Genomic DNA, 27,491 nt, shown 5'->3' on the forward strand with positions numbered 1-27,491 from the left:
GGTCAACATCTTTCTTCTTAGATTCCATTTGTCAGCACACTAATTTGGTTCTCCATTGATATATCCCCACCCTTTGCTCCTGTCTAAAGAAATTATGATTGCAGACTAGTAATACTGATCAATAAAGCACCTCTATAAGCCTCTCTCTCTCTCTCTCTCTCTCTCTCTCTCTCTCTCTCTATATATATATATATATATATATATATATATATATATATATATTCTTATACTGAGCTCTGTGTCACTGAATATTTCTAGAGGGAAAGTAAGCATGAATCTACATCCTATGCTCCTAGCAATATCAAATCTTAATATTTGAATCTTTTAACATGAATAACAACTAAATAAGTGATATTAATTTCTAACAAGAAAACTAATAATTAAATTATAACATATTTATGATTAATTATGTATATATGTACATCTAATATTTAATTAATTTTCTCCATTTTTACTTTATCTACTTTGTGAAGTGAATTGCTCACTTTAGAATAGCTGAATTATCAAATTTATTACATTACTCTTACATCTTTTACATTTCACTTTTGGGAGAAATTTGTAATTAATATATTTAGCAGAATATATAAATAATAATATATTAAAGTAAATTAATTTACGTTATATAAAGATTATGTCAGGAAAAACCAGCGTCTCATTGTTAATGTTTGACATTTTGGTTATGATATTTGTCCTCCATTTGTTTTGTTCACGTCCTAGAAGTTAACTAAATGAGGAACTTGTGTTATCTTAAAAGCCTAACTAGAAACTTAAAACATTAAAGGGTCTAAATCACAAACAAAAATAGTACTTAAGAAATACGTGTTTTTTAATTCTAATGAAAAAGTACATAAGAAGTTATTGTATAACTAGAAATAATCTCAACTATATATTTCTTTCAACTCAACTTTTAATTAATTGGCTGTTAACTAAGTTTCGTATTTAAATAAATACATAATCTTGCTAGCCATTAGTTTAGGACAAGGGATTAGAAATGAAAAAGTAAAATATTAATAAATAAAGAAATACTGATAAAATAATCACTTAAATATCAATAATGCATGTGTTTGTAAGAATGTGAAAAGAATATCACTTAAATGTAATAAGTCTTCACATATCATCTCATGCGGCTTTTGGGGTGTCGTGTACAGTTTGGAATAGAATAAATTTAAATAATTGTTTTAAGTATTTATAATATTGGTTAAAATAAAAATAGGAGATAACGTGCATTTGTTTGTGCAGTGAATATATGGAGAAAGTTTTCATAATTTGTTACTATGTTCTCTCTTTTCCTTTTCCTTTCTTTTGTTTCTTTCCCTAGTACCAAAAAAGGAACCATCAGGCTGGTTAAATGCATGCGGCCTATTTGAAAATGGGTTTGAATGTGCTATTATAAGCAAAAGTTTGCTCTCTTATAGGAAGCTGGAACTGAGTTGGTAGAAAATTTGAAGAAGAAGTTCGTCATAATGAGGGAGAAGAGGGTGCATGCAGTTGTTTTAGAGGAACCACTCATTGCTTAACATAGAGGAAAGGAACCCAACAAAATGTTACATGTCATCATCAAAGGCTTCGAAAGGCGTGGGTGGAAGAGATGGGCATTGATAGTTACATGTGTATCATTCATGAACTTGATAATCATAGCTCATCACTAGCAACGTGGGGTTATTACAATTACCATATAGGTTAAAGGGTAGATGCATTAGAAGAGAAAGTTGAGGTATCATTATCGTCTGGAATGATTGATAGATAACTGCACCCTTAAAGTATGTGTAGTGTATTTTGTGTGTATGGAATAATGCATGTTGAGAAGTGTAGTTATGCTATATGAAATAAGGCGTGTTGAGAGAGATCCGTTTCTAGAATGAATCTGTGTATTTAAAGAGATTAGTTTTTTTGACTCTTGAAAATACCCGATTGACTGAAAAGAGAAGGTTGAGGGGTAAGCTAAGCTACAAAGAGATATATAACTGCTAGAGAGCATAGTGACATGGTCTCTTAACATTTGCGTTTGTGGGGCTACAAACTACCAAAAGATCTTTAATTTCTTCTCTGACCTGACCCTGCCACGCTTTGCAGAAGCATCCGCAAGCTTTTTCAATAGGCCAAGGTACCTTTTCCTCTCTCACTCTGTGTCCATCAATTCTTTGCTGCAAACCTTTTGAGTCATGTGATATATCCTCACCTCAAAGTTGAATAAATCAATAGTTGAATGTTCTAGTAGTTTGTGCTTTTACCCTCCTAGTACAACAGCTTAGAGTTGGAAAAAAATCTGCGGCATGTTAATTCTTCTTCCAGATTTGAGTTCCCATGTAGAAGATATCATCAGTTAACTTATCACCAATCTACTGATTTACCCTGTCCTTTTACTCTCTGTAGAAGAAGAGAAGATAGATAAGATTACCATAGGTCACATAAAGAAGCGTGAGTAATTAAGCTTTTTGTTTGTATATATTCATTCATATGGCTTTGTGAGTGGGTAAAAGGAATCTGAAAGATTGCAATTGCAGGTGTGGCCTTTTGGGACCAGCAACAGTAGCAGAATTGTCACAATTCAAAGCCTGTGGGCAGCCGCAGCAGATGAAGGACTACAGGCAACTATAGTTAAGGGCAACAGCAAGCAAAGCAAAGTGTGTCTGCCTAAAGAAAACCTATGCGGCAACAAACCCTTACAAGAAAAAAATAAGAGAGCCGCATTTAGGAAGAGAAAAGGGAGAGATATTGAAAAAAAAAACTGGATTTCAGTGGGAATCAGTATCAACCACCAAGTCCTATACAAAGTCCACTTGACTCACAACAACAAAACTTGATCAGCACACACAGAGCTCGTTATCAAGTTTCTCAAAACCAACCTCGACATGATGAAGGCATAACGAGAAGTTCCCACCGAATAGAACCATCTACTTTGAACCAAGCCATAAAACACACAAAGAATAATAGAGGAGAAACATTCACAAGGGGCATGAGGAGCAGTGTAGGAGATATTGTTCAAGTGGAAGGAGGACACATTGTTAGGTCCACAGGTAGAAAAGATCGACACAGCAAGGTCTATACTTCCAAAGGGCCTCGTGATCGCCGGGTTAGACTCTCAGCACACACAGCCATTGAGTTCTATGACGTTCAAGACAGACTTGGCTATGACAGACCAAGCAAGGCTGTGGACTGGCTCATCAAGAAGGCAAAGTCTTCCATTGACAAGCTTGCGGAGCTTCCTCCATGGCATCCACCTACTCATGAGGAAAAGCAGAATGATGCTGCAGGATCAAGTGGAATCGTGGCAGTTGAACAACAACAAGAACATCATCAACAACAGTCAGAGTCTTGTGGTTACAACTTTCAGCTCCAGAGGCAACTGGGGGCCTTTATTTCAACCCATGTTGACACTGACCCCATCAATTTTCAAACCAACAACTCCTCTGAAGATCTTGGCCTATCTCTCCACTGCTTCCAAGATCAGCCCGGCCTCATTCATTGGCCATCACAACAAGGTGCAAATCAAGCACCTCCTTCAAATGAACACCAAACCCTTTTTGCGGGCTCAATCCCAGTTGGTTTTGAGAACCATTATCAAAGAACCGTGACTTGGAACAATGAAGCAACGACCGGGGATCATGTGAGCAGAATGGGGTTCTTTCTCAACTCACAGACATTTATTAGCCAAGGTTCTGCTTCAGCTTATGCACAAAGTGAGACCCTTCAGTCCAGTTTTTCATTTCCAATGACTTCCTCTGAGCATCAGAGGCCCCAGCCAGTTCACCAACCTTCCTTCTTTGGCAGCAGGTTTGTGTCTGATGGATTAGCTGGGTTCTGCATTCCTGATAGAATTCAAGGTGTGGAAGAGAACAATGGAGTTGCTTCCAATAGGCCATCTTCTTCTCCTAGTTCTATCCACTAATTCCACAACAAGTACTGAACAATGCTGTAGTCTTCATATCAGGTATTCTACTCATCATAGAGTAATGTTTATATCGTCTTACAATGTACCACTTTATAAAGAAAATATTAAATGAAAACTCGTTTAATACTTATTACGCAAATGAAGTAGAAGGATTATTAGGAATATGTTGAAGGAAGATTTAGAATCTGATAATATTCTGGCCTTTTATGGAACAAATATGATAAACTAGGTAAAGCAATATACCATGCAAAGCTTAAAATCAAGCAACAAAGCTATTTATCCCCCTCTCCAATTAACCATTCCTTGTTAAATTTCTCTCATGCATATTTTTTTTTATTGCAAACATTTTTGGAGTTTTCTCTCACGCATCTTATTACATGCAGGAGTGTTCTCTACCAGATTTGGAGCCGAGTGAAGATTATTTAGGCACATCTTATGATCTACAAAGATTTCCTTTCAATTTGACTTTCCGTTTTTGGTTTTAAATTTAAAGTGAGTTCCCTTAATTTTACCCTGCTATCTATATGTATAATTTACATTGATGAAAATGTCCTTGAGCTGAATTTGGTGGTTATAGTCCTTTCTGTATTGTGAATGTTGAGAATAACATATTTCATCTGATATCTAATGAAAATCAGAAGTTACATGTCCATTCTTGGCAAAACCACATCCAAAGAAACAGAATCTGATTTGGACTTATTCTTTCCCTGTAATAGGAAGAGAATATGGCTTCCCTTTTCCTTGCCCCTCTTGTACGACCTTCAAAGGAATTTTTTGGAAGTCAAACATTTCCTTAAACCATATGGTCAGTAACACTGTATTTGTTTGTCAGCTTCAAGTTCACTCAACAGTACTGTGATTGAAAACTATAAATTCCATAACGTATGCACATTATTTGTTTTTGATTCTGACATAAAGGGCTGACACCCCTTTGCATTTTAATGAGATTTGTGGAATAGTTTTAGCAGTTTCATGAAATTCATGTATTTTCTTTTGCTCTTTATTTGGTACATTCATGCACGTGGTGGTTGAAACAGCAGAAATAATGGTCAATATCCCTCATGATGAGTATCCCCTAAACATAGTATTACAATCAAACTATGTGACATCAAATTTAGGAGAAAAGTTAAACACCAATTAATCGAAGACTAGATGTTGCAGGCTATTAGCAACTACCTATACATTGTTCAGTGTGTTAATGTCACTTTTTTACAAAAAGAAGTCAAAGTTGGCATGTTGAGCATACTAGAATATGAATACTCATCCTACCTATCTAGGACTTTTATTGTGCATACTTGAATTATACAAAAACTTAAAAGGATCATGAGTTTACTGTAAATATAGACGCTAGATCTATGAAACAACTTAATCCTCACTCATAAGTATATTTTTCGTAGTATGTTTGGATTGCTGTTAAGATCCTTCTAAAATTACTTTCAGACCCAAAACTACAAAGAATATCTTTCTCTGGAAGTATGTTACACACTAAAGTATTTTTTAGACGAATACCCAAACATAGTAGGCTAAGGTGGAATATGGAAAATGGGATTCTGCAACTCTGGTGACCTTTGATAATTCACACACTTGTCTGTGATTAGCAATAAAATTTCCCTTTTTCCTTAAATCACCACCTAATACAAGTTATAAATATAGCTTATTCACAAAGTGAAAGTGCATGTTGATGATCACATAAGTCCAAAATTAATTTATACACAGAGAAACAACAGTTATATTTTTAGTTTGGAATATTGTTGTATTCACTTTATCCAAATTAGTGGCAAAACACATTTATACTTGTGCCTTTCACAATCAAATTAAAATGATTTGAAGACTATAGTGTGAGATCGTGTAACACAGTGCGAGACCGTATAATGCAGTGCGAGACCGTGTAACGTAGTGCGAGATCATGTAATGCAATGCTATATAGATTGGTCAAATGATCTTAAATTGTCTTCCAACGAATCTAATAGTAAATCCAGTCCATCAGTGTTCAAAATTTATCTGCAAGCAAATACCAGTAAAGATAAAATGAGATTTGGGTTTGTTATGCAAAAAAATAAAGTAGACGATTATAAAACTAGTAAAGAAAGCAAATTGAATCTCAAGTTTTTTCAACAATGAATTCTTCATCAATTGATAGAAATATATCATTCAATCAATCATCCAAATAGAATTGAATTTACCAAGCATGCGCCATCCAAATATAAACATTCACCCATTAATTCATTAAGTACCTTACTTGTCTTCATGCTTCTACTCATAAGGTTTTTAATCTTTTACCTTTTGAATCATGCGTCCAAGACATTGTTTAGAATAATGAAAACTTAAACAAGAGCTTCAATCAAAGATAGAACTGAATAATCAACATACGTTCAAAAACATTTTTCAAAACAGAAACTAAAACTAAAAAAGACCAGACTGTCTAACATAGTATAATAATTGAAGATCAAAACTTTAATTACATAAAACCTCAGAATTCATTGTGAGATTACAAAAGAATCAACCCAAATATGTTTATTCTTCCATGTGGAGGCAAAACAAATGAATTACAAAGGAGAAGTAAAGAAAATGTACCGTCCCGTATCCGGGTGTTGACTCAGTCAAGGTCAAAGTCAACGACTGGAGAGTCAAAGTCAACGCAAGGCGTCGCCTAGGTGGAGAGACGCCAAGTGCCAGCATCGCCGAGAGGAAGCGTCGCCCGGACAAGGCGTCGCCTAGGCGATGACGTCGCCCAACCAGGGCGTCGCCAGATCAAACAGTGCTAAAGCAAGGCAATCACGGTGTGGTTCCCCGATACCCATGGGTAGGAAAGACCATGGAGGGAGCGACGCCGTGGGAAGGCCTCAGGTCCCGATAGCCCGGGGCAGTGATACAGAGGAGGAAAAGGTGGCTTCAAGGCCATAGTGATAGCATCAGTGGAGGGCAGCCTGACTCGTGAGGTACCCCTGCCGCCCCAGAGACGCCTTGGGGACAGATACGACTCAAGAGGAAGGTCACGCCCAGGGCAGCCGGGTGCAGGGTACGAGAGGAAGGCAGATACGCTCTCAAAGTAAGTGACTAGATGATTGGGGCATGAGTTGGCACCCAAAAAGTCACCCCTAGCGCAGTAGCACTCCCGAGCAGGAGGACTCACGCGTAGAAACGTCCCCAGCTGGGCAGAAACGCTCCCAGATGGGGTCACGGCGTCGTGAGGACCTCCACGTGTACGACAGCCATGCCAGAATAGAAACACCCTTCAGTCAGGTGCCAGGTAATTAAAGTCATTCAATACAGTTTCCGTTTCGAGCGTTCAGGTACTATGATGACTCCCAAGCGTTTCAACGTCTTAAATGCGCTACGTTTTCTAATTAAACGCTTTAATGAGTGCGTTACGTTTGTGATTAAAAGCTCTTTAAGACGCTTTAAATGCTTGGGTAGTTGAAATAGTGCGGAGAATGTTGGAAACGGGTTTGGTTCGAACTTTTGGCAAATTTACCAGAGAACTCTCTAGTTGCTTGCTCGTGCTTGAGGTTACGTACAAGGGACTGGGGAAAGATCTTTGCCTGAGGGAGAAAACACACACATATACATAGTTCTTTTTTTCACCTTCAGAGTGCCATACGCGGTGCTCAGAGACGTAGGTGAACAGTTTTGGTGTTTCTTGCTGGCTGACTTGAGCGTCGGAGTGCAAACGGCCGCTAGGGCGCCTCTTTGTCCTCTTTTTTGCAGGAATCCACAGATAACCAGTGGGAAGGAGTCCCTAGCTGACGGTTGAGGTCGCGCACGAAGACGTCCCGGTCAACCGGACGGAACAGAAAACTAAGAAAAAGTCTAATTCTCTTGTTTTTCGATGCCACTTTGAATCCTTGAACTTTGAATCTTTTAATGTGTTTGGTTTGATTACCTTTTTACTTCCTATATTAAGGGCCACAAATTAATTCCATCCCCAGATTTTAAAAAGTTCGATGTGGTCCCAAAAACAAATAAATGTGGTGGTCCCAACATTTTTTAAAAGGATTCAATGTGGTAACAACACATATAATTCAGTGCGTAGTGGTAGAATTATTAAGGTAAATTTTTTTTAAGGAGGAAAATTTAACATAAGGAACCATATTGAATCGTCTTAAAAAAAATTGGGACCAAATTGAACTTTTTAAAAATTTCGGGACTAAATTAACTTTTGACCTGTAATATAGGGACTAAAAGGGTAATTAAGTCTATAAGTTTTATTGCTCCAAGGATATCATAATAATATTTTGGTTAAGACATTGTTCACAGTTTCTCAATTTCTAACTTCCTAGCATTCTCAGATTTTGTTTCCTATTTGATTGTAAATTTTCTTTCTTAATCTCTTTGTAGAAGAATTGGTTCCAATTCTATTAATGAGATATTGTAGATTTTTATTCTCTAATTCTTCTACTCAGATCTCAATTTCTATTTCGATTTAGATAAACACTTGGACTTTCGTGTGATTCGGCCTAGTCGCAGTAGTAGATGTTTACCTCTAGTTAGACCATCTATTATGAGAAATATTAGACCGTCTATTGCAACTAAAATATAAGAAAAAAATCACAGAAAAGACTCAAATAAACACAATTATATTTAAAACAATGGATATATATATATATATTATTTTAGTCCAACACAACTATGATACAACTATGATTGAATGTTTTAAATGTGAATAAAATTATACTCATCACACATTACATATATCTCTAATTTTTTAAGAAAAAATAATAATAATGGTTCTTTCATAAAAATAATAGTGGATAAATATTTTTTTATAATTTGAAATACAATTAAGGATAAAATATAAATAAGAAATGTGTGTAATAAATGAAAATTGTCTATTATATATTATTATAAATTTTAGATTTTTAACTTTAAAATATAATTAGTAAAAAATAAAAATATGAAATGTGTCTAATAAAGAAGAAAAAATCTCCTTTATATTATTCTTTAAAAGTATATTTAAATATAAAATATAAAATCTCTAAGATATAATTTTTAACAAGTGGTTCTACATATGTTAATTAGTTTATTACTATGAGTTAGATTCGAAATTTGATAAAATGAATATTTTGTAAAAAATAAATCAGTTGATTATTTTTTTTTGTCTGAATTATCGATAAAGGTTTGATATAATATATAATTAGAATGCTAAATTAGGATATAGTACCTAAATGGTGTAATTTTAAACTTTTATTACTGATTTGGGTAAAAGAAAATTGGTTTATTTCGATCTGGGTCATCAATTTCGTTATGAATGTGTCTAATCTTTGGTCTTCCAGATTCTTTATGTTTTATGTGAAGGTTTGGAATAAAATGGGGTCCAGTGTAAGAAAACCAATAATCTTGATTTTGCACTAGGTGAAATTAGACCTCATACGCCTTATAAATATTGTGGAGACTATAAAGTGGATGAACAAACATTGTTAGTTGCAAGTGAGAATAAGAGCAATTTGCGATGACATGAAGACAACGATGACACAAAGCTTGAAACTCCCCACAATTGTACCACCATTCATTCAATCTGACTGTGAATGACGTAGGTCGGTGTTGAATGTTTGAAAGTTAATATTTCCTGAACATCAAGTTCTGAATTTTCTTGATTAAATCTCTCTACATGACACATGGCAAATTCCTGGTAATTTTTTCTTAGTAAAGCAACAATATCTTTTGGAAACTAATGACTTGCTCATAGCATAACTGATGCATTCATGCCTCGTTCAACAAACCATGCATTTGTTCTTTCGAAGGTTGTTTTTACAAGAGCCCAAATTGTTAAGGATCGTGCTCCCTTCAAAATTGAAGTCATGCATTCCGCAAGATTTGTTGCCACATGCTTTTTTCTTCTCCTAGCATATAAGGTCCGAGTCCACTTTTCTAGAGATATTTGTCTATCCACGCAATGACTTAGGGGAATTCAACTCACATTGCAGATAACATGATAAACGTTCATAAAACATATAACGAAAATCATATAAATTAGACAATATATATAGAAAGTGCAAATTTTGGAATACACATTCATATGTTTATAAGTTGTCTCTTGAGCTCTGAATTTTTGAATTTTATGCTGAAGTTCGATGCAATGTGACAAATACAAAATATTGATTGTAGCCCATCCACGTCCCAACCAACTTCACAGGAGATTTCAATGCTGGCAATATGGTCTTTCCTCTATCGATGATGAGGCATACATTAGGTGAGGATGTCACGTATGCACACAATAGTTGAAAGAACTATATTATGGCTTCCTTTGTTTCTCCTTTAACAATTGCCAAAGCCAACAAAAATATGTTACGATTGCCATCTTGCCCAATTGTAGTCAAGAAAGTTCCATGATATTTTTAGGTTAAAAAAGTGCCATAAACTTTGACGAAGCCCTGAGAGATAGAGAACCCACTAAGCTAGCCCAACCTTCTAGAAGGATGACTAGGAGCATGACACAAGACACATGGTTAGGTCAAGATCACTCCATAGCCCCTCAGAGCCCATCATTCCTTAAAGGACCACCAGGAGCAGAGCCCACATGATGGGAGTTGAGCACCAACTAATCTCTTTATTTTTACTTTCAGTAGATTAAGGTGTAAATATCATAATATGGGGTTGTACTTAGCATAAATTGGGCTCACTTTAGGGGTTCCAAATAAAGGAATAAACTAGAGTAGGGTGTGCTTAGTAGGGTTTAGAGTTTAGGGGTTCCGATGTATGCTGAGTGTGATTGTACTATTTTGATTTCAATTTGTTCGTTGTATATTATTGCTCATGAGATGTCTGCTGGATAGGGTTTATTGAATATTTGTTTATTGAGCGAGAAGAAAATCAGAGAAATCTTCTTAAATGGAGAATAGGCAAAGGGAAATCTAGGGTATGGGAGGATTTTTCTTCCTCATAGTGAGTTTACTTATAACCGAGTAGTTAATTCTACTACATCTGACACCCCTTTTAAGGTTATGTATGGATTTAATCCCATTTCACCTCTTGACCCGCTTCCTATTCTAGTACTTGATAAGGCATTGTGCAAGGATGGTTTTGAAAAAGGCATCTTTTATTAAAAACTTGCACCAACACATCAAGCACTAAATAGAAAGGAAGGTAGGCAAATATGTTCAACACGCCAATAAGGGGCGCAAAGCTTCGATCTTTGAACCTAAGGACTGGGTTTGGCTTCAGTTGAGGAAGGATCGCTTCCCTACTAAAAGGAAATCTAAACTTTTTCCCCGTGGTGATGGTCTCTTTCAGATCATTAAAAGGATCAATGATAATGCTTATGACTTAGATTTACCTGACACGTACTTAGAGAGTAATTCTTTCAATGTTAGTGATCTAACTCCTTTCTCTACAGGTGTTTCAAAATCGTGGACAAATTCTATCCAACACCGGGAGTATGATGAAGCCCTGAGAGATAGAGAACCCACTATGCCCAACCTTCCAAAATGATGACTAGGAGCATGACACAAGACATAGGGCTAGGTCAAGATCACTCCACAGCCAGTGCCTCAGAACTTATCATTCCTCAAAGGACCACCTGGAGTAGAGCCCACATGATGAAGACCTAAGAGAGAGGGTGTGATGGAAGAGGGCCAAGCTCAACACCCCATGAAAGACAAGAGCCAAATCTAGAGCGTCTAGCACAAGGTGGAGAGCGTCTAGCACAAGATGGAGGGCGTCTAGAGGGAGAGCGTCTAGAAGGAAGGGGAGAGCGTCTAGGACCTATTACTAGGTCCATGACCAAGCTACGGATGGGAGCCTTGGGCCAAGCCACGATTGGGAGAGAAAACAACTTGTATATGCTACATGAAGGCCCATTAAGGGTAGCTTAGTATTAAGTGTAGTGTAAATAGCATAATCTTGATTCCATGAGACTTGACCTAGATTTGGCAAAGATATGGTCACGTTCTAGAAGGATTCTCCACTAGGACCGATCATGTGCTCCATGTGATGTAATTTGCATTTCATTTTGATTAGCATTAGGGTTGCATTATGGTCCTCCTTAGCCTATAAAAGGAGGAGCCTACACCTTGTATTTTCAAGACTATTTTGAGTAATGAAATGCTGCCCAAGTGCCATTCAAATTACTCCCTTGCCAAATTCTCTATAGAATTAGGTTTTTAGTCTTCAATCTTCACCCTCAAATGGAGATGGCCGAACCACTCCAACCCTCACTACTCCTCAGGGACCTTCAAGGCACCCACACTTCCTAGGAAGGCCTTGTTCCACTCTCCTCCACCAAGCTTCTGCACCCATCATCATATGATTTGAATGCTTCTCTATTCATTTCAATCGGTAGATTTTGTTCAAATTGTGCTTGAGCATCTTATTTCAACTTTGTGTAGGATTTTTGATACTTTGTGTTGCTGTTTTTTATTTTTTAGGTTGCATGAGTCTTGATTGAAATTTTATTCGGTTCATATTAATATGTTTGAGTCATTTTATTTTCTGAATCTATAAGTTTTGTCAAGTCTTGTGTTTCCATATTTGTCATCAAATCCTAGTAGTACTTTTCTTGGTTTATTTTGTTTCTTGTTTTTGGTTTGAAGGCTTGATCTAAAATCTGTTGTGTTTTGATCCTTTGGTGCTTTATATTTTTAGTTTAAGTTCATATTTATGTGTTAGATCCACACAAATTCCATTACACCATTTCCATTGTGTTTTCATTGGTATATCATTCTGTTTTTTGTTTCCAAATTTGCAGAATCCTCTGTTTTCCACCATTCTGTTTTGGCTGATTTTTCTTATGAAAATTAAATGCCACATAAGAAAATTCTGAGCCTCTGGATTTTGCTAGATTGAGGTGTTAGAGAAAGGAAAAAAAAAGAATCAGTTCAAAAAGAGAAATAGAAAAAAAAAGATAAATATTATAAAAACAGTGTGCAATCCTGACGCTACAACTGGCGGTTCTGAGCACTGATTTTAGAAAAAATATTAAAAAAAAATGGTGCATGCGTTTGGAGTGAAACCAACGCCAAAAATTTGTTGCGATCTTGATCTGTTTGAATATAAATTTTCAGAAGCAAATATTAAAAGGCCAGCTCAGAATAAATCTGTGAAAATCACGCATTCTGGACCACAACAATTTGTTTCAGTGGTGCTGTTTTTGGTTTTTAAATCAAATCTAGTGCTATTCCATAGGTTCCTTTTTGTGTGCCATCCTTTCTTTGAGTACCTTTTTATTTGCTTGTCTAATTTCATTGGAACTCTTTCTAGTTGTCACATTTAATTCCATTTGTGTGGTTTTGTTTTTTCAAATTAATTTGTTTCTTGCTTTCTTTCTTTGACCTCTAAGCTTTGTGGTGGATTAAATATCAATTGGTGCTTGTTGAGTGGAAATTGACTTGAGAGGAGTCTAGCTTTGCTTGATAGGTGCTGGATTGAAGATTTTAATTACCTAATTCCAAGAGGAAGAAAGGCAAGGGCAGCAACAAAACACATACTAAATACACCACACACATTGGAAGGCCCAACCAAGAAGAGACAACAAAGGAAGTGCAAATAGAAAATCAACAAAGGGAGTTTCATCTAATTTCTTTGCAACTTAACTCTTGCTAATTACTTGTTTAATTATGCAATTAGACAGTGAGTGTGTCTTCAAGGACTCCAAGTGTCCAAGAAGCCTCACCTAGGGCCGACTAGCTTAAAATTATCTAACTTAGTTTTTGTTAATTGCTTTAATTGCATCTTTTTGTCATTAATTAGCTACGCTTGTTAATTGTTTTTGTCTTGTTTAAGCTTATTTAATTTTGCTTGGTTGATTAGATAGTTTGCATTGTTTCTTTTAAAAATTGATTCCTCCAACTTCATTGTGTTTTAAATGGTTTACCAAGAGAAAGATTTGTGTGAAGATATTGAGGGATAGTTTTTGACTAAGGTAAGACTTGGTATTTAAGTAGTCCATTGTGACTCACCTCTCTTACCTGGAAAACTACCTTCTTTAACTTTCCTCATTTTTCTCAAGGTAAAACATTTCTAAGACACAAAGTTCTAGTCATGTCTTCTCATTCTTCAAAGTCTATGGAAAGTGATGTGAAATCCATCAAATCCCTTTTGAAACAACTTGCCAAGGATGTTCAATTAATTTCCTATAGACAATTGGAGAATGAGTCTAAATCAATGAACTAACTAGGGCAAAAGAAGAGAAATCACAAAATTCAAAAAAATCTCATACTCATGCATCTCATTCCAAAGAAGATGAGTCTCTAGGGGAGGGAAGCCTTAGAATCAATGACTAATACCAACCACCCCCTAGAAGAAATAGGCAAAGGGAGCAAGAGGGCCAAAGGGAAGTTAGGGTAAACCTACCTCATTTCCATGGTAAGGAGAACGTAGAAATTTACCTAGATTGGGAAATGAAAGTAGAGCAACTCTTTGCTTGCCATAGGGTGAGTGAAGAACGCAAGGTACCCTTAGCCACCCTTAGCTTCCAAGGGAATGCCATGTATTGGTGGACCTCTCTCGAAAGAGAAAGACGTCTTCATAGGGAACCTCCCATTGAATATTGGAATGACCTTAGGGGAACCCTAAGACGTCGACACATACCCTCGTACTACCATAGGGAGTTAATGGACAAGCTCCAAAGACTCCAACAAAAGAATATGAATGTAGAGGAGTATAGGAAGAAAATGGAGCTCTATATGATGAGAGCATCTATTAGAGAAGAGGAGGACACCACCATAGCAAGATTCCTTAGTGTCCTCTCTCTTGAGATAAGAGATAGGGTAGAACTCCTTCCCTACCAAGACTTGAATGACTTGGTTCAACTTTGCATTAAAGTTGAACAACAAAATTTGCGCAAAACTTCAAGTTAAAGGGTGGGTTCATACTCTAGCTTTTATCCCAAGAAAGACTATAAGAGGGAGGGTAGCACAACTAGAGAAAAACCAAAGGAAACTACCAAGCCCTTAGCAAAAGATACCTCCACCCCACCCTTCCAAACTAGGGACGTTAAGTGCTTTAAGTGCTATGGAAGAGGGCATGTGCAAGCACAATGCCCAAACCAAAGGACTTTGTTTTTAAAAGATGTAGACGAATACACTAGTGGTGAGGATGAGCCAAGTGAGAGAGAGGAAGGGGGAGAGGATGAGAGGGTAGCTCCATTAGAGGGAGAATTGTTAATGATTAGGAGAACCCTCAACAATCAACCTAGCACATCCATGGAAACATAAAGGGAGAACATCTTTCATACAAGATGTAATGTTTTAGAAACTATATGTTCCCTCATTGTGGATAGTGGATCTAGTTGCAATTGTTGTAGTGCTAGAATGGTTGATAAGCTTAATCTACAAGTAGTTCCTCACCCCAAAACCTTACAAATTACAATGGATTAATGAAAATGGGGAACTAAGTGTAGATAAGCAAGTGGAAATCGAGTTTTCCATAGGGAACTACAAAGACAAGGTTTTATGTGATGTAGTACCTATGGAAGCTTGCCACATCTTATTAGGGAGACCATGACAATTTGACAAGAAAACCTTGCATGATGGTCTCACTAACGAGATTTCCTTCACCCATAAGCATAGGAAGTTTGTGCTTAGTCCTTTACCACACTCTCAAGTGGTAAAAGACCAAATACAAATGAAACATAAGAGGGATGAGAAAAAAAAAGAGTGCTAGAAAAAGAGAAAATCCTTAGGGATAGAAAGGCGTGGGAGAAGAGTGTTTCTTCCCACAAGGTTGCTCAACAAGAAAAGCCTTTTGAAAACATTTTGGAAAATTTGCTTCTTGTTGAACAACCAAGCCTAATCTTTAGTAAGGGAACACTTGCATGCACTGCCACAAGTAATGAACCCATGAGTCTACCTCCTCAAGTGGAAAATCTTTTAAGAGAATTTGAAGATATTTTCTCTAATGAGGGACCTATTGGACTCCCTCCCATTAGAGGTATAGAACATCAAATTGACTTCATTCCGGGGGCAAGCCTACCAAATAGGCCCGCTTATAAAACTAACCCCGAGGAAACCAAGGAGATAGAGTCACAAGTTCAAGACTTGTTGGAGAAGGGTTGGGTTCAAAAGAGCCTAAGCCCTTGTGTTGTACCTGTCTTGTTGGTGCCAAAAAAAGATGGAAAATGGCGTATGTGTTGTGATTGTAGAGCAATCAACAACATCACCATCAAGTATAGGCATCCAATCCCAAGGCTTGATAACATGCTTGATGAGTTACATGGGTCAACCATATTTTCTAAAATTGACCTTAAAAGTGGGTATCACCAAATTCGAATCAAAGAGGGTGATGAGTGGAAAACCGCTTTTAAGACCAAGTTTGGATTATATGAGTGGTTGGTGATGCCTTTTGGACTCACTAATGCCCCTAGTACATTCATGAGGCTCATGAATCATACCTTGAGGGATTGTATAGGTAAATACGTAGTAGTTTACTTTGATGATATCTTAGTGTATAGCAAAACCCTAGAAGACCATCTAAGTCACCTTAGGGAAGTTCTTCTAGTGCTTAGGAAAAATAGTTTATTTACCAATAGTGATAAGTGCACCTTTTGTGTAGATAGTGTAGTTTTCCTAGGTTTCATAGTTAACAAAAGGGGGGTGCATGTTGACCCCGAGAAGATCAAAGCCATCCGAGAGTGGCCAACTTCGCAAAACGTAAGTGATGTAAGAAGTTTCCATGGGTTAGCTAGCTTTTATAGAAGGTTTGTACCTAATTTTTCAAGCTTAGCTTCCCCTTTAAATGAACTTGTCAAAAAAGATGTTGCATTTTGTTGGAGTGATAAGCATGTGCAAGCCTTCCAAAGGCTAAAGGCTCAACTCAGCAATGCACCAATTCTAGCTCTCCCAAATTTTTCTAAAACCTTTGAGATAGAATGTGATGCATCGGGAGTGGGCATAGGTGCGGTATTGTTGCAAGGTGGACACCCCATTGCATATTTTAGCGAAAAACTCCATGGTGCCACCCTCAACTATCCCACCTATGACAAGAGCTTTATGCTCTTGTGCGAGCCCTAAAGACTTGGGAACACTACCTTGTGTCCAAAGAATTTGTAATCCATAGTGATCACGATTCTTTAAAGTATTTAAAGGGCCAACACAAGCTCAACAAGAGACATGCTAAATGGATGGAGTTTCTTGAACAATTTCCTTATGTAATCAAATACAAGAAAGGAAGCACCAACATAGTGGTCGATGCTCTCTCAAGGAGGCATGTGCTCTTTTCAAAATTAGGTGCCCAAATTCTTGGATTTGATCACATAAGAGAACTTTATCAAGAGGATCAAGAATTTTCAACCATAGGGCACAAGGAGGTTACTATGTGGCCGAGGGATATCTTTTTAAAGAAGGAAAACTTTGCATTCCCCAAGGCACACATAGGAAGCTCCTTGTCAAGGAATCACATGAAGGGGGACTCATGGGCCATTTTGGAGTTGATAAAACTCTAGATCTTTTGAAAGAAAATTTTTATTGGCCACACATGAGAAAGGATGTCCAAAGACATTGCTCTAGATGCATATCATGTTTAAAAGCAAAGTCTAGAACAATGCCTCATGGACTCTACACCCCCTTGCCGATTGCAAATGCTCCTTGGGAAGACATTAGCATGGACTTCATTTTAGGACTCCCTATGATGGAGATCAAGCTCAAGAGGACATGGAGGCCAATCAACAAGATCAAGACGAGGTGGAGGCACAAATAGAAGACCCCCATGGAGGTCAAATTCCACCTCAAAGGATTACAAGAAGCATGTTCAAAGCTTTGGGAGCTAGAGGACATTTATTTTCTCTTTTTGTAATTTCTTTAGTTGAAGGTGCTTAGAGGGAAACATTAGAAACCTCTTTTGTTTTAGCATCTTTTAGGCTTTAGTTAAGAGCTTTAGGGGGGTGTATTAGTAGATAGGTGTAGGAGTAGAATAGGAGGTGCCAAAGTGAAGGAAAGAGTCACACCTTCCTCATGCATGGAATAGGCGCCGGTTCTAGAATGTTTTGGGAGGGAATTTTGAAATTGATTAGCTTGCATTTTCAGCATCTTAGGCTATAAATAGAGCTGCTCTCTTTGTAAAATTCAGATTGGAATTAATCTAAGAAAACTCTACTCAAATTTTGAGTGAACTTTGGAGAGCTTTGAGCCTTCTTCTCTAGTCTTATCTTGATGGATCAATGGAGTCCTCAAGTGGCAGCATCACTCTCATCTAGGAGCATTCCACACTTCTAGTGGCGAGATCATCCATCCTCCTTCCATCTTCATGAGCATTTCTTCCCTCCTTCCTTTCTCCTCTTTCATTTGTTTTTTTGTTAGCTTGTGTTCTTGAGTTTGGTTTGGTGTTCTTGCTATTTTTATGAGTATTTTGGTTCGGCAGTTTTATAATTCTGTCCATTCATCTTGTTCCTTTGCTGTTCTTACTCTTTTGTTCGGTTCAATTTGACTAAAATTGGTTCATCCAAATGAGTTTGAGATTTGGTACTAGTTTTTGGTGAGTTCTTGTCTTAGAACAATGATCCAACTCTAAGAAAAGTGCCTCTATAATGTCCAACTCAAGGTGATTCCTAAGAAGGTCAAGAACCTTTCTCTATATGGCTAGTGGAATCACATCATGTGGTATCATGAGTCTTAGGTTCTTCTTGCTTAATTGTTGAGTTGTGTGCACTTTATTTCAAGAGCTCTTTTAATTTCTTGCAATTTAAGTTTCTGTTTTAGAATTTTTAATTGAGTTTTCTTGCTGTTTTTCTTTTACACCAAGTGCTTGTGAAAAGGTTTATGGCACTCATAATTCTTATGAGTATGGTTGCTCTTTTGGAATGGCATTATCCTTCCTAGAGTTTACCTTAAGCTTCCTTTCACTTGTTGTTAAAATTTGTGATGTGTCTTTTAATTTTGTAATCATGTCAAGTTTTGTCTTAGTCATGTTATTCCATAATTGTCATTACTTCTAGTAGTACTTTTATTGCTTTGATTGTTTCTTGCTTTGGTGTCATATAATTTTTTCTGAATTGATGTTGATCCTTTGTGCATTTTCTTTTTAGAATTGAGTTCATACTTGTATTCTAGACATATACAAGTTCCAATACATCATTTTCTATTATGTCTTTGCTAGTTCATCATCCTGTTTTTTATTCCTATTAGGATTCCTCTGTTTCTGAAAAAAGTGCTTACTGTTTTTCCTTATTGCATTTGATTTACTTACTGGAAAATTATGAAATTCTGGATTTGAGATATTCAAAGTGTTAGAAAAGAATAGAAAAAAGAATAATTCAAAAATACGAAGTACACAAAAAATGATAAATAAAATAAAAAAAGTGTACATTTCTGCCGAAAAAAATACGGTAATCTGGCTGCGATTTTGAAAATTTATTTCTCTCAATTGGCTTACTGTTTTTAATTTATTCCAGTGCCATTATTGAGTTAACATCTTGAAGTTTCTGTGGTTTAAATTTCATAATCCAGTTCGCTCTACATCATTCCAGTTAAATCGGTGAATATCAAGCACAGTTTGCATTTAAAAAAAATAAAAAATTTCCAGTAGCTAATTTTTTTTGTTTTCTTCATCTACTGTAGTGCTTTTCCTTAAGTATTCTTTTGTGTGCCTACTTTCTCATTGAGTTCTTTATTTTCTTGCTTGTCTTTCATTCTTACTCTTTGAGTTTGTCTTACACATAGTTTTCCTTTTGCAATTACCTTTCCTTGCTTATACCTTTTCTTGTTTGTCTGTATTGTTTCATTGGTTTTGTGGTGGTTGCTCTTGAGATTGGTGTGCTTGCTTTGACATATTTCATTTGAGGATTCCAAGGCCTTAAGATCAGATTGGTGCAAGAACATTATTTCTTTGAGAGTGATCTCTTTTTTCAGCCTCATTTCACTTCGGCAGTTTCATTGCCAAAGCTCACTGTTTTTGCTAATTTTTAACTTGTTTGCTGTTTTTGTGTGTTTGCTGTTTTTAATTACAAATGGCTGGATTTTCAAGTGATGCATCCTACAAGCAGAATTCTCCTTCCAAAGCTTCAATGCTTGGTGAATTACATGAAACTCAACGAACCATTAGACGGTTGGAGGAGAAATTGCAAAAGATGGAGGTGCAACAAGCTAGACCATCTCCTTCAATTCATGATGAGCATCATAGACCTTCAACAAGAGCTTCTTCCAATGATGTTGGCCGTAAAGATGAGTATAGGAGAAGGAGAACTCCACCTCAAGTCCATGGACAAAGACATCATCATCAAGGAGAAAGAAATCACTACGACAATGGCTTCTATCATGATGCAAAGTCCAAGCTTCCTTCGGTCAAGCTACCTTGTTTTAATGGTTCTAGTGATCCAAATGTATATTTAGATTGGGAGGCTAAGTGTGAACAAATTTTTGAGATCCATGAGATCCAAGATGTGCATAAGCTTAAGCTAGCCACCCTAGAGTTTAGTGATTATGCCATGAAATGGTGACATGGAATTGTAAAGGACTCCATTTTTGTGGTAGTGGATCGTTTTTCAAAGATGGCTCACTTTATTCCTTGCCACAAAGTGGATGATGCATGCCACATTGCAAACCTCTTCTTCCAAGAAGTGGTTCGCTTGCATGGGATTCCTAGGTCTATAGTGTCCGATAGAGATCCTAAGTTCTTGAGTCACTTTTGGAAGACCTTGTGGGGCAAGCTTGGAACTAAGCTTTTATTTTCTACCACTTGCCACCCACAAACTAATGGTCAAACCGAGGTGGTGAATAGAACTTTGGGACAACTATTCAGATGCTTTATTTCGGGGAATCCTAGAGTGTGGGAGAATTTACTACCCCATGTTGAGTTTGCATATAACCGAGTAGTAAATTCTACCACCTCCCATTCTCCTTTTGAGGTGGTCTATGGTTTTAATCCCCTAACACCTCTTGATCTTCTTCCTATTCCCCTTCTTGGAGATGTCTTGTGCAAAGATGGGGATGAAAAGGCTTCTTTTGTGAAAACTTTGCATAAAGACATCAAGAAGAGAATTGAGAAGAAGGTTGGCAAGTATGCTGAACTTGCCAATAAAAGGAGAAAAGCATTGTTGTTTGATGAGGGCGATTGGGTTTGGCTTCACTTGAGGAAGGATCGTTTTCCTACTCAAAGGAAGTCCAAACTAATGCCTCGAGGGGATGGACCTTTCCAAGTCCTCAAGAGGATTAATGACAATGCTTATGAGTTAGATATGCCTGATACATTCTTAGGTAGTCATACTTTTAATGTCAGCGATCTAACTCCTTTTTCTGTAGGTCTCCAGAATTCGTGGTGGAATTCTCTCCAACTCGGGGAGTATGATGGAGATCAAGCTCAAGAGGACATGGAGGCCAATCAACAAGATCAAGACGAGGTGGAGGCACAAATAGAAGACGCCCATGGAGGTCAAAGTCCACCTCAAAGGATTACAAGAAGCATGTTCAAAGCTTTGGGAGCTAGAGGACATTTATTTTCTCTTTTTGTAATTTCTTTAGTTGAAGGTGCTTAGAGGGAAACATTAGAAACCTCTTTTGTTTTAGCATCTTTTAGGCTTTAGTTAGGAGCTTTAGGGGGGGTGTATTAGTAGATAGGTGTAGGAGTAGAATAGGAGGTGCCAAAGTGAAGGAAAGAGTCACACCTTCCTCATGCATGGAATAGGCGTCGGTTCTAGAATGTTTTAGGAGGGAATTTTGAATTTGTTTAGCTTACATTTTCAGCACCTTAGGCTATAAATAGAGGTGCTCTCTTTGTAAAATTCAGATTGGAATTAATCTAAGAAAACTCTACTCAAATTTTGAGTGAACTTTGGAGAGCTTTGAGCCTTCTTCTCTAGTCTTATCTTGATGGATCAATGGAGTCCTCAAGTGGCGGCATCACTCTCATCTAGGAGCATTCCACACTTCTAGTGGCGAGATCATCCATCCTCCTTCCATCTTCATGAGCATTTCTTCTCTCCGTCCTTTCTCCTCTTTCATTTGTTTTTTTGTTAGCTTGTGTTCTTGAGTTTGGTTTGGTGTTCTTGCTGTTTTTATGAGTATTTTGGTTCGGCAGTTTTATAATTCTGTCCATTCATCTTGTTCCTTTGCTGTTCTTACTCTTTTGTTCGGTTCAATTTGACTAAAATTGGTTCATCCAAATGAGTTTGGGATTTGGTACTAGTTTTTGGTGAGTTCTTGTCTTAGAACAATGATCTAACTCTAAGAAAAGTGCCTCTATAATGTCCAACTCAAGGTGATTCCTAAGAAGGTCAAGAACCTTTCTCTATATGGCTAGTGGAATCACATCACCCTAGGACTGCAAGAGGCCATGACTCTATCTTTGTGGTAGTGGACCGTTTTAGCAAAATGTCCCATTTTATTCCTTGCCACAAGGTAGATGATGCTTAAAATATTTCTAGACTCTTCTTTAGAGAAGTGGTGAGACTCCATGGTCTACCTAGAAGTATAGTATCCGATAGAGATCCCAAGTTCATAAGCCACTTTTGGAAAACTCTTTGGGGCAAACTTGGAACAAGACTAGAATTTTCAACATCTTGTCATCCTCGAACGGATGGCCAAACCGAAGTAGTCAATAGATCTCTTGGAACTATGCTTAGGGCTATCATGAAAGGAAACCAAAAATCTTGGGATGAGTACCTTCTCCATATTGAGTTTGCTTACAATAGTGTAGTCCACAAGACTACTAATGCTTTTCCTTTTGAAGTCGTATATGGATTTAATCCTCTCACACCCATGGATTTACTACCTCTTCCTAATCCACAAGAATTTGTGCATAAGGAAGGAGTAATCAAAGTCGATTTTGTGAAGAAAATGCATGAGAAGATTAAAATCCAAATACAACAACAAAATGAAAAGTATGAAAATACAACAATAAAGGGAAGAAAGAAATAATTTTTGAGGAAGGAGACTTAGTTTGGCTTCACCTTCGAAAAGACCGATTTCCAACTCAAAGAAAGTCCAAACTAAGTCCCCGAGGTGATGGACCCTTTCAAGTCCTCAAGAGAGTCAACAACAATGCATACAAATTGGACCTACCTCTTGAATATGGAGTACATGATACTTTTAATGTAATTGATCTATCTCCATTTGTAGATACCAATGAAGACGAGGACGACATGGATTTGAAGACAAATCCTTTCCAAGGGGGAGGGGATGATGGAAGAGGGCCAAGCTCAACATCCCATGAAAGACAAAAGCCAAATCTAGAGCGTCTAGCACAAGGTGGAGAGCGGCTAGCACAAGATGGAGAACGTCTAGAGGGAGAGCGTCTAGAAGGAAGGGGAGAGCGTCTAGGACCTATTACTAGGTCCATGACCAAGCTACGGATGGGAGCCTTGGGCCAAGCAACGGATGGGAGAGAAAGCAACTTGTATATGCTACATGAAGGCCCATTAAGGGTAGCTTAGTATTAAGTGTAGTGTAAATAGCATAATCTTGATTCCATGAGACTTGACCTAGATTTGGCAAAGATATGATCACGTTCTAGAAGGATTCTCCACTAGGACCGATCATGTGCTCCATGTGATGTAATTTGCATTTCATTTTGATTAGCATTAGGGTTGCATTATGGTCCTCCTTAGCCTATAAAAGGAGGAGCCTACACCTTGTATTTTCAAGACTATTTTGAGTAATGAAATGCTGCCCAAGTGCCATTCAAATTACTCCCTTGCCAAATTCTCTCTAGAATTAGGTTTTTAGTCTTCAATCTTCACCCTCAAATGGAGATGGCCGTACCACTCCAACCCTCACTACTCCTCATGCACCTTCAAGGCACCCACACTTCCTAGGAAGGCCTTGTTCCACTCTCCTCCACCAAGCTTCTGCACCCATCATCATCAAAATCAAAGAAGAGCTCATAGGAATGCCATCAGGGTGCCTACTGACCAGGCCCAACCTTTGAGGAGGAAGACTGGAAGCATGACCCAAGACCTAGGGCCAGGGTATGATTCTCCAGCCATGACCTCAACACCTACCATACCTCAGAGGATCACTAGGAGCAGAGCACAGACTTTGGGTGCTGAACATCAGTTGGTTTCACTATTTGTAATTTCAGTAGAGTAGGTGTCTTTTAGCACAAATGGGGAGGGGGGGGTGCCTAGTTTTTTAGCTCATGAAGCCTTGTAGGGAAGGAAACTTAACCCACCTTCTACAACATTAGGCTTATGGTGCGACATTGACCATAGTCAATGACCTAGGCCGCACCACTTTAGCTCTTCCCTTTCTACCCTCACTCCTTGTTCTCCAAGGCTCTTTCACTTATAAATAGGAGGCCTCACCCTTTGTATTTCACATGTTGAATTGAATAGAAAAGTTACTCTGCACAAATATTGTGTGAGATTGAGTGAGTGCTATCTCCTCTCCCTTGGTCTTATCTTGATGAGAATGAAGCTCTCAAGTGGCGACCTTCCACTTATCTTGGTGGTTACCACCCATCAAGTGGCGTGAACATCACTCCCTTTTCCATAAGTTTCCTTCTTCCATTCTCCTTCATTTCTCCTTCCATTTATGTTTATTGGCTTTGTATTCTTCCTTGGTTTTGCTCCTGGCTTTTTATCATGTTTAATTGAGTTTTGCATCCATTCTTATCATATATTGTCTTTTATCATTACCTTTGTGAAATGCACCTTCACACCTACTTAACCACTTGGTTAATGATGGAGGAAGGCCCAAGCTCACCACACTATGAAAGCCAAGCTTCCAAGACCAAGACCGTCTAGCCTTCCAAAAGGAGCGTCTAGCCTCACAAGGAGCGTCTAGCCTCACAAAGGGAGCGTCTAGCCATGATGAGGAGCGTCTAGGCCAAGGCTACATGAGGAGCATCTATGAAGAGTCCTAGACCGTCTAGCTTCACACACACAAGGGCCAAAGCTACGGTTTGGGAGAGAAGAGGCTTTGTTGCATAAAAGGCCCATTAGGGGTACTTAGTAAAATAGGTAGTGTAGAAAGAACTTTGTGAAGGAAACCTTCTAGAACCTAGGGTTGTGTGGCCGGTCATTGCATGGCACATGGCTTAGAATTTAGATTTAATTTTGGTTTTCTTTTCCTTAGAAATGTAGCTTAACATTTAAGCCCAAATAGCCTATAAATAGGAAGGCTATCTCTTTGTATTGGACAAGTTTATTTGAGTATTGTTATGCTGCCCATTTTGTGCACTAGCTATACTTCTCCTAGAAATCTAGGCTATAAACTTCACTCCCTTCACCTTTCTTCATAGAGCTGGCCGAACCTCTCTAATTCATACTCATCATGCACCTTCAAAGCCATCACAACTCCTAGGAGGGCTTTGTTTCACTCACCCATTGCTTCCGCATCCATTTTACTACTTTGATTCAAGAAGAACACATGAAATGCCATCATTTGGTATCAGAGCTTTTGGTTCTTCAAGATGAGTAGCTTGTCTTTTTAATTTCAGTTCTTCTTTATTTCATCTTTGTCATTTCAATTCCTTACTTGTCTTGCTGTTTTTATATTTTAATTTGTTCTTGGTGTGCTTTGTGGAAGATCCAACCCAAGCACTCTTGTTCATTTGATCTTGAACAAGTTCTTGTGCAATTTGTGATAGGATTCCATACACCTTTGTGTTGCTATTTTTGTTTTAGGCTTGGAGTCTTTATTGCTTTCATTATTTTGCTTCATATTATGCTTTGAGTCTTTAAATTTCTGAATCTATACATGTTTTGTCAAGTCATGTTCATCCATATTGTCATCAATTCTTAGTAGTCCTATTTTTTGGCTTGATTGTTTCTTGTTTTGGGTCTCTTTATATTGCTTTAATCTGCTGTTATTTTGATCCTTTGGTGCTTTTTATTTTTAGTTTGAGTTCATAATTGTGTCTTAGTTCATACACAATTTCCATTCTCACATTTTCCATTGTGTTAATTTTGGTTATCTTGCTGTTTTCTTCCAGTTTTCCAGTTTTCCCCTGTAACACCTCTCTGTTCTGGGCTGTTTTGTTTAACAAAATTTTTCCACCCATAGGAAAATTCTGAATTTCTGGAAAATGCAAGTTTAAGGTGTTATAGAAAAGACAAAAAAAAGAATGAGGTCAAAAGGAGCAACAGAAAAAAAATGATAAATCTCACAAAATCAGAGTGCGAATCTTGAGCGTTACAGCTGGCCTAACTGCACACCAAATTTGCAAAAATTATTAAAAAAAAATGGTGCATGCGTTTTAGGTGATTCCAAAGCCAAAATTTAGCTAAGATCCTGAATTTTCTTGTATCCAAATTTCAGAAACAAATTTTTCAATTACAGCTCAGCATAAATCGGGGAACAAAACTGTTTTCTGGCCCACAACATTTTCCAGTGGTGCTGTTTTTTTTTATTTGGTCATCTAATCTAGTGCTTTTCTTTAGGAATTCCTTTTGTGTGCCAACTTTTATTGAGTACCTTTAATTGTTTGCTTTAATTTCTTGAATCTCTTTCTAAGTTGTCATATTATAAATCCTTTTGGTGGTACTGTTTTCTTTCAATTAAATTTGTTTCTTGCTTTTGTTTCTTGACCTCTCTTTTGTGGGTGCTGGAAATTAATTCTCTCTTGGTGCTTATGTGCATGGAAATTGACTTGGTTTAAGGTTAAGCCTTTGTGAATAGGTGCTGGAAATTGGAGAATTAAAGCCAACTTTCTAAGGAGGAGTCAAGCTAAGGCCGAAACAAGCTTCTTGAAACAAACACTACAAACACCTAGAAGATCAACAATCAAGACAACAAAGAAAGTGCACTAACCAAAAAGAGGAACAACAAAGGGGGTTTTCTTATCTCCTTTACAACTTGGATTATTGTTAATTACCTCTTTTAAATTACGTTTTAGACGGTGAGTGTGTCTTCAAGGGCTCAAAGTGTCCAAGAAGCCTCACCTAGGGCCGAATAGCATAGTTATTTTGCTTAGTAATTTGTTGCTTGTTTGAACTTGTATTTCTTTTGTTTTGGTAGAAACGTTTTGCATGTTTAGTATTGTTTAAATTTGTGCTATACCGACTAGTTTGCTGCATATCTAGCTTACATAAGTTTTCTTGCTTTTTGATTTCTCAACTTCTTGTGTTCTAAGTGTTCTACTAAGAGAAAATTTTGTGTGAAGTCATTGGAGGAAAAGTTTTTGGCAAGGAAAAGGCTTGGTACTTAAGTAGTCCATTGTGACTCACCTCCCTTACCTGGAAAACTCCCTTCTCTAACTTTCCTAAACTTTCTCCAAGTAAAACACCTATATACACAAAGTTTTAGCCATGTCTTCTTCTTCTCACTCTCCAAAGTCTATAGAAAGTGAAGTAAAATCTTTGAAAACTCTTTTAAAAGAAGTATCCCAAGCGGTACAATTAATATCTTTTAGACAATTGGAGAATGAGAACAAAATCAATGAGTTGGCTAAAGCTCAAGAAGAGAAGTCACAAAAATCACAAAAATAAAAAAAAACTCATGCATCACATTCTCAAAGTATTGAATCTCTAGGGGAGGGAAGCCGTAGAATCAATGATTATTACCAACCACCCCCTAGAAGAACTAGGCAAAGGGAACAAGAGGTGCCAAGGGAAACAAGAGTAGACCTACCTCATTTTCATGGAAAGGAAAATGTAGAAATATATCTAGATTGGGAGATGAAGGTAGAACAACTCTTTGCTTGCCATAGGGTAAGTGAGGAACGTAAGGTACCCTTAGCCACCCTTAGTTTCCAAGGAAATGCTATGTATTGGTGGACCTCTTTAGAAAGAGACCGA

At 37.5% G+C, this 27,491-nt stretch overlaps 1 protein-coding gene across 4 annotated transcripts; it reads left to right on the top strand.

Moving 5' to 3' along the window:
- The first annotated feature begins 1,711 nt into the window (after positions 1-1,711).
- Positions 1,712-4,556, top strand: LOC137829049 (transcription factor TCP4-like). 4 transcript variants are annotated; one of them, XM_068635851.1, is made up of 4 exons: positions 1,809-2,104; positions 2,374-2,418; positions 2,505-3,931; positions 4,276-4,556. In XM_068635851.1, the coding sequence occupies exon 3, from the start codon at positions 2,957-2,959 to the stop codon at positions 3,887-3,889; it is 933 nt and encodes a 310-aa protein (XP_068491952.1). In that variant the 5' UTR covers positions 1,809-2,104; positions 2,374-2,418; positions 2,505-2,956; the 3' UTR covers positions 3,890-3,931; positions 4,276-4,556. The 4 variants fall into 4 exon arrangements, 2 of the variants coding, with proteins under 2 accessions (XP_068491946.1, XP_068491952.1); XR_011084008.1 differs by lacking the exon at positions 2,374-2,418 and having other exon boundaries at positions 1,903-2,104; positions 2,505-3,680; positions 3,772-3,931; XR_011084009.1 differs by lacking the exon at positions 1,809-2,104 and having other exon boundaries at positions 2,144-2,418; positions 2,505-3,680; positions 3,772-3,931.
- The last annotated feature ends 22,935 nt before the right edge of the window (positions 4,557-27,491 follow it).

The sequence above is a fragment of the Phaseolus vulgaris genome, chromosome 11 (assembly GCF_000499845.2).
Source record: "Phaseolus vulgaris cultivar G19833 chromosome 11, P. vulgaris v2.0, whole genome shotgun sequence".
Classification (NCBI taxonomy): Eukaryota; Viridiplantae; Streptophyta; class Magnoliopsida; order Fabales; family Fabaceae; genus Phaseolus; species Phaseolus vulgaris.

What these genes read in the sequence shown, in the direction of transcription:
- LOC137829049 (XM_068635845.1), top strand. Translation starts at nt 2,957, where the DNA reads ATGAGGAGCAGTGTAGGAGATATTGTTCAAGTGGAAGGAGGACACATT.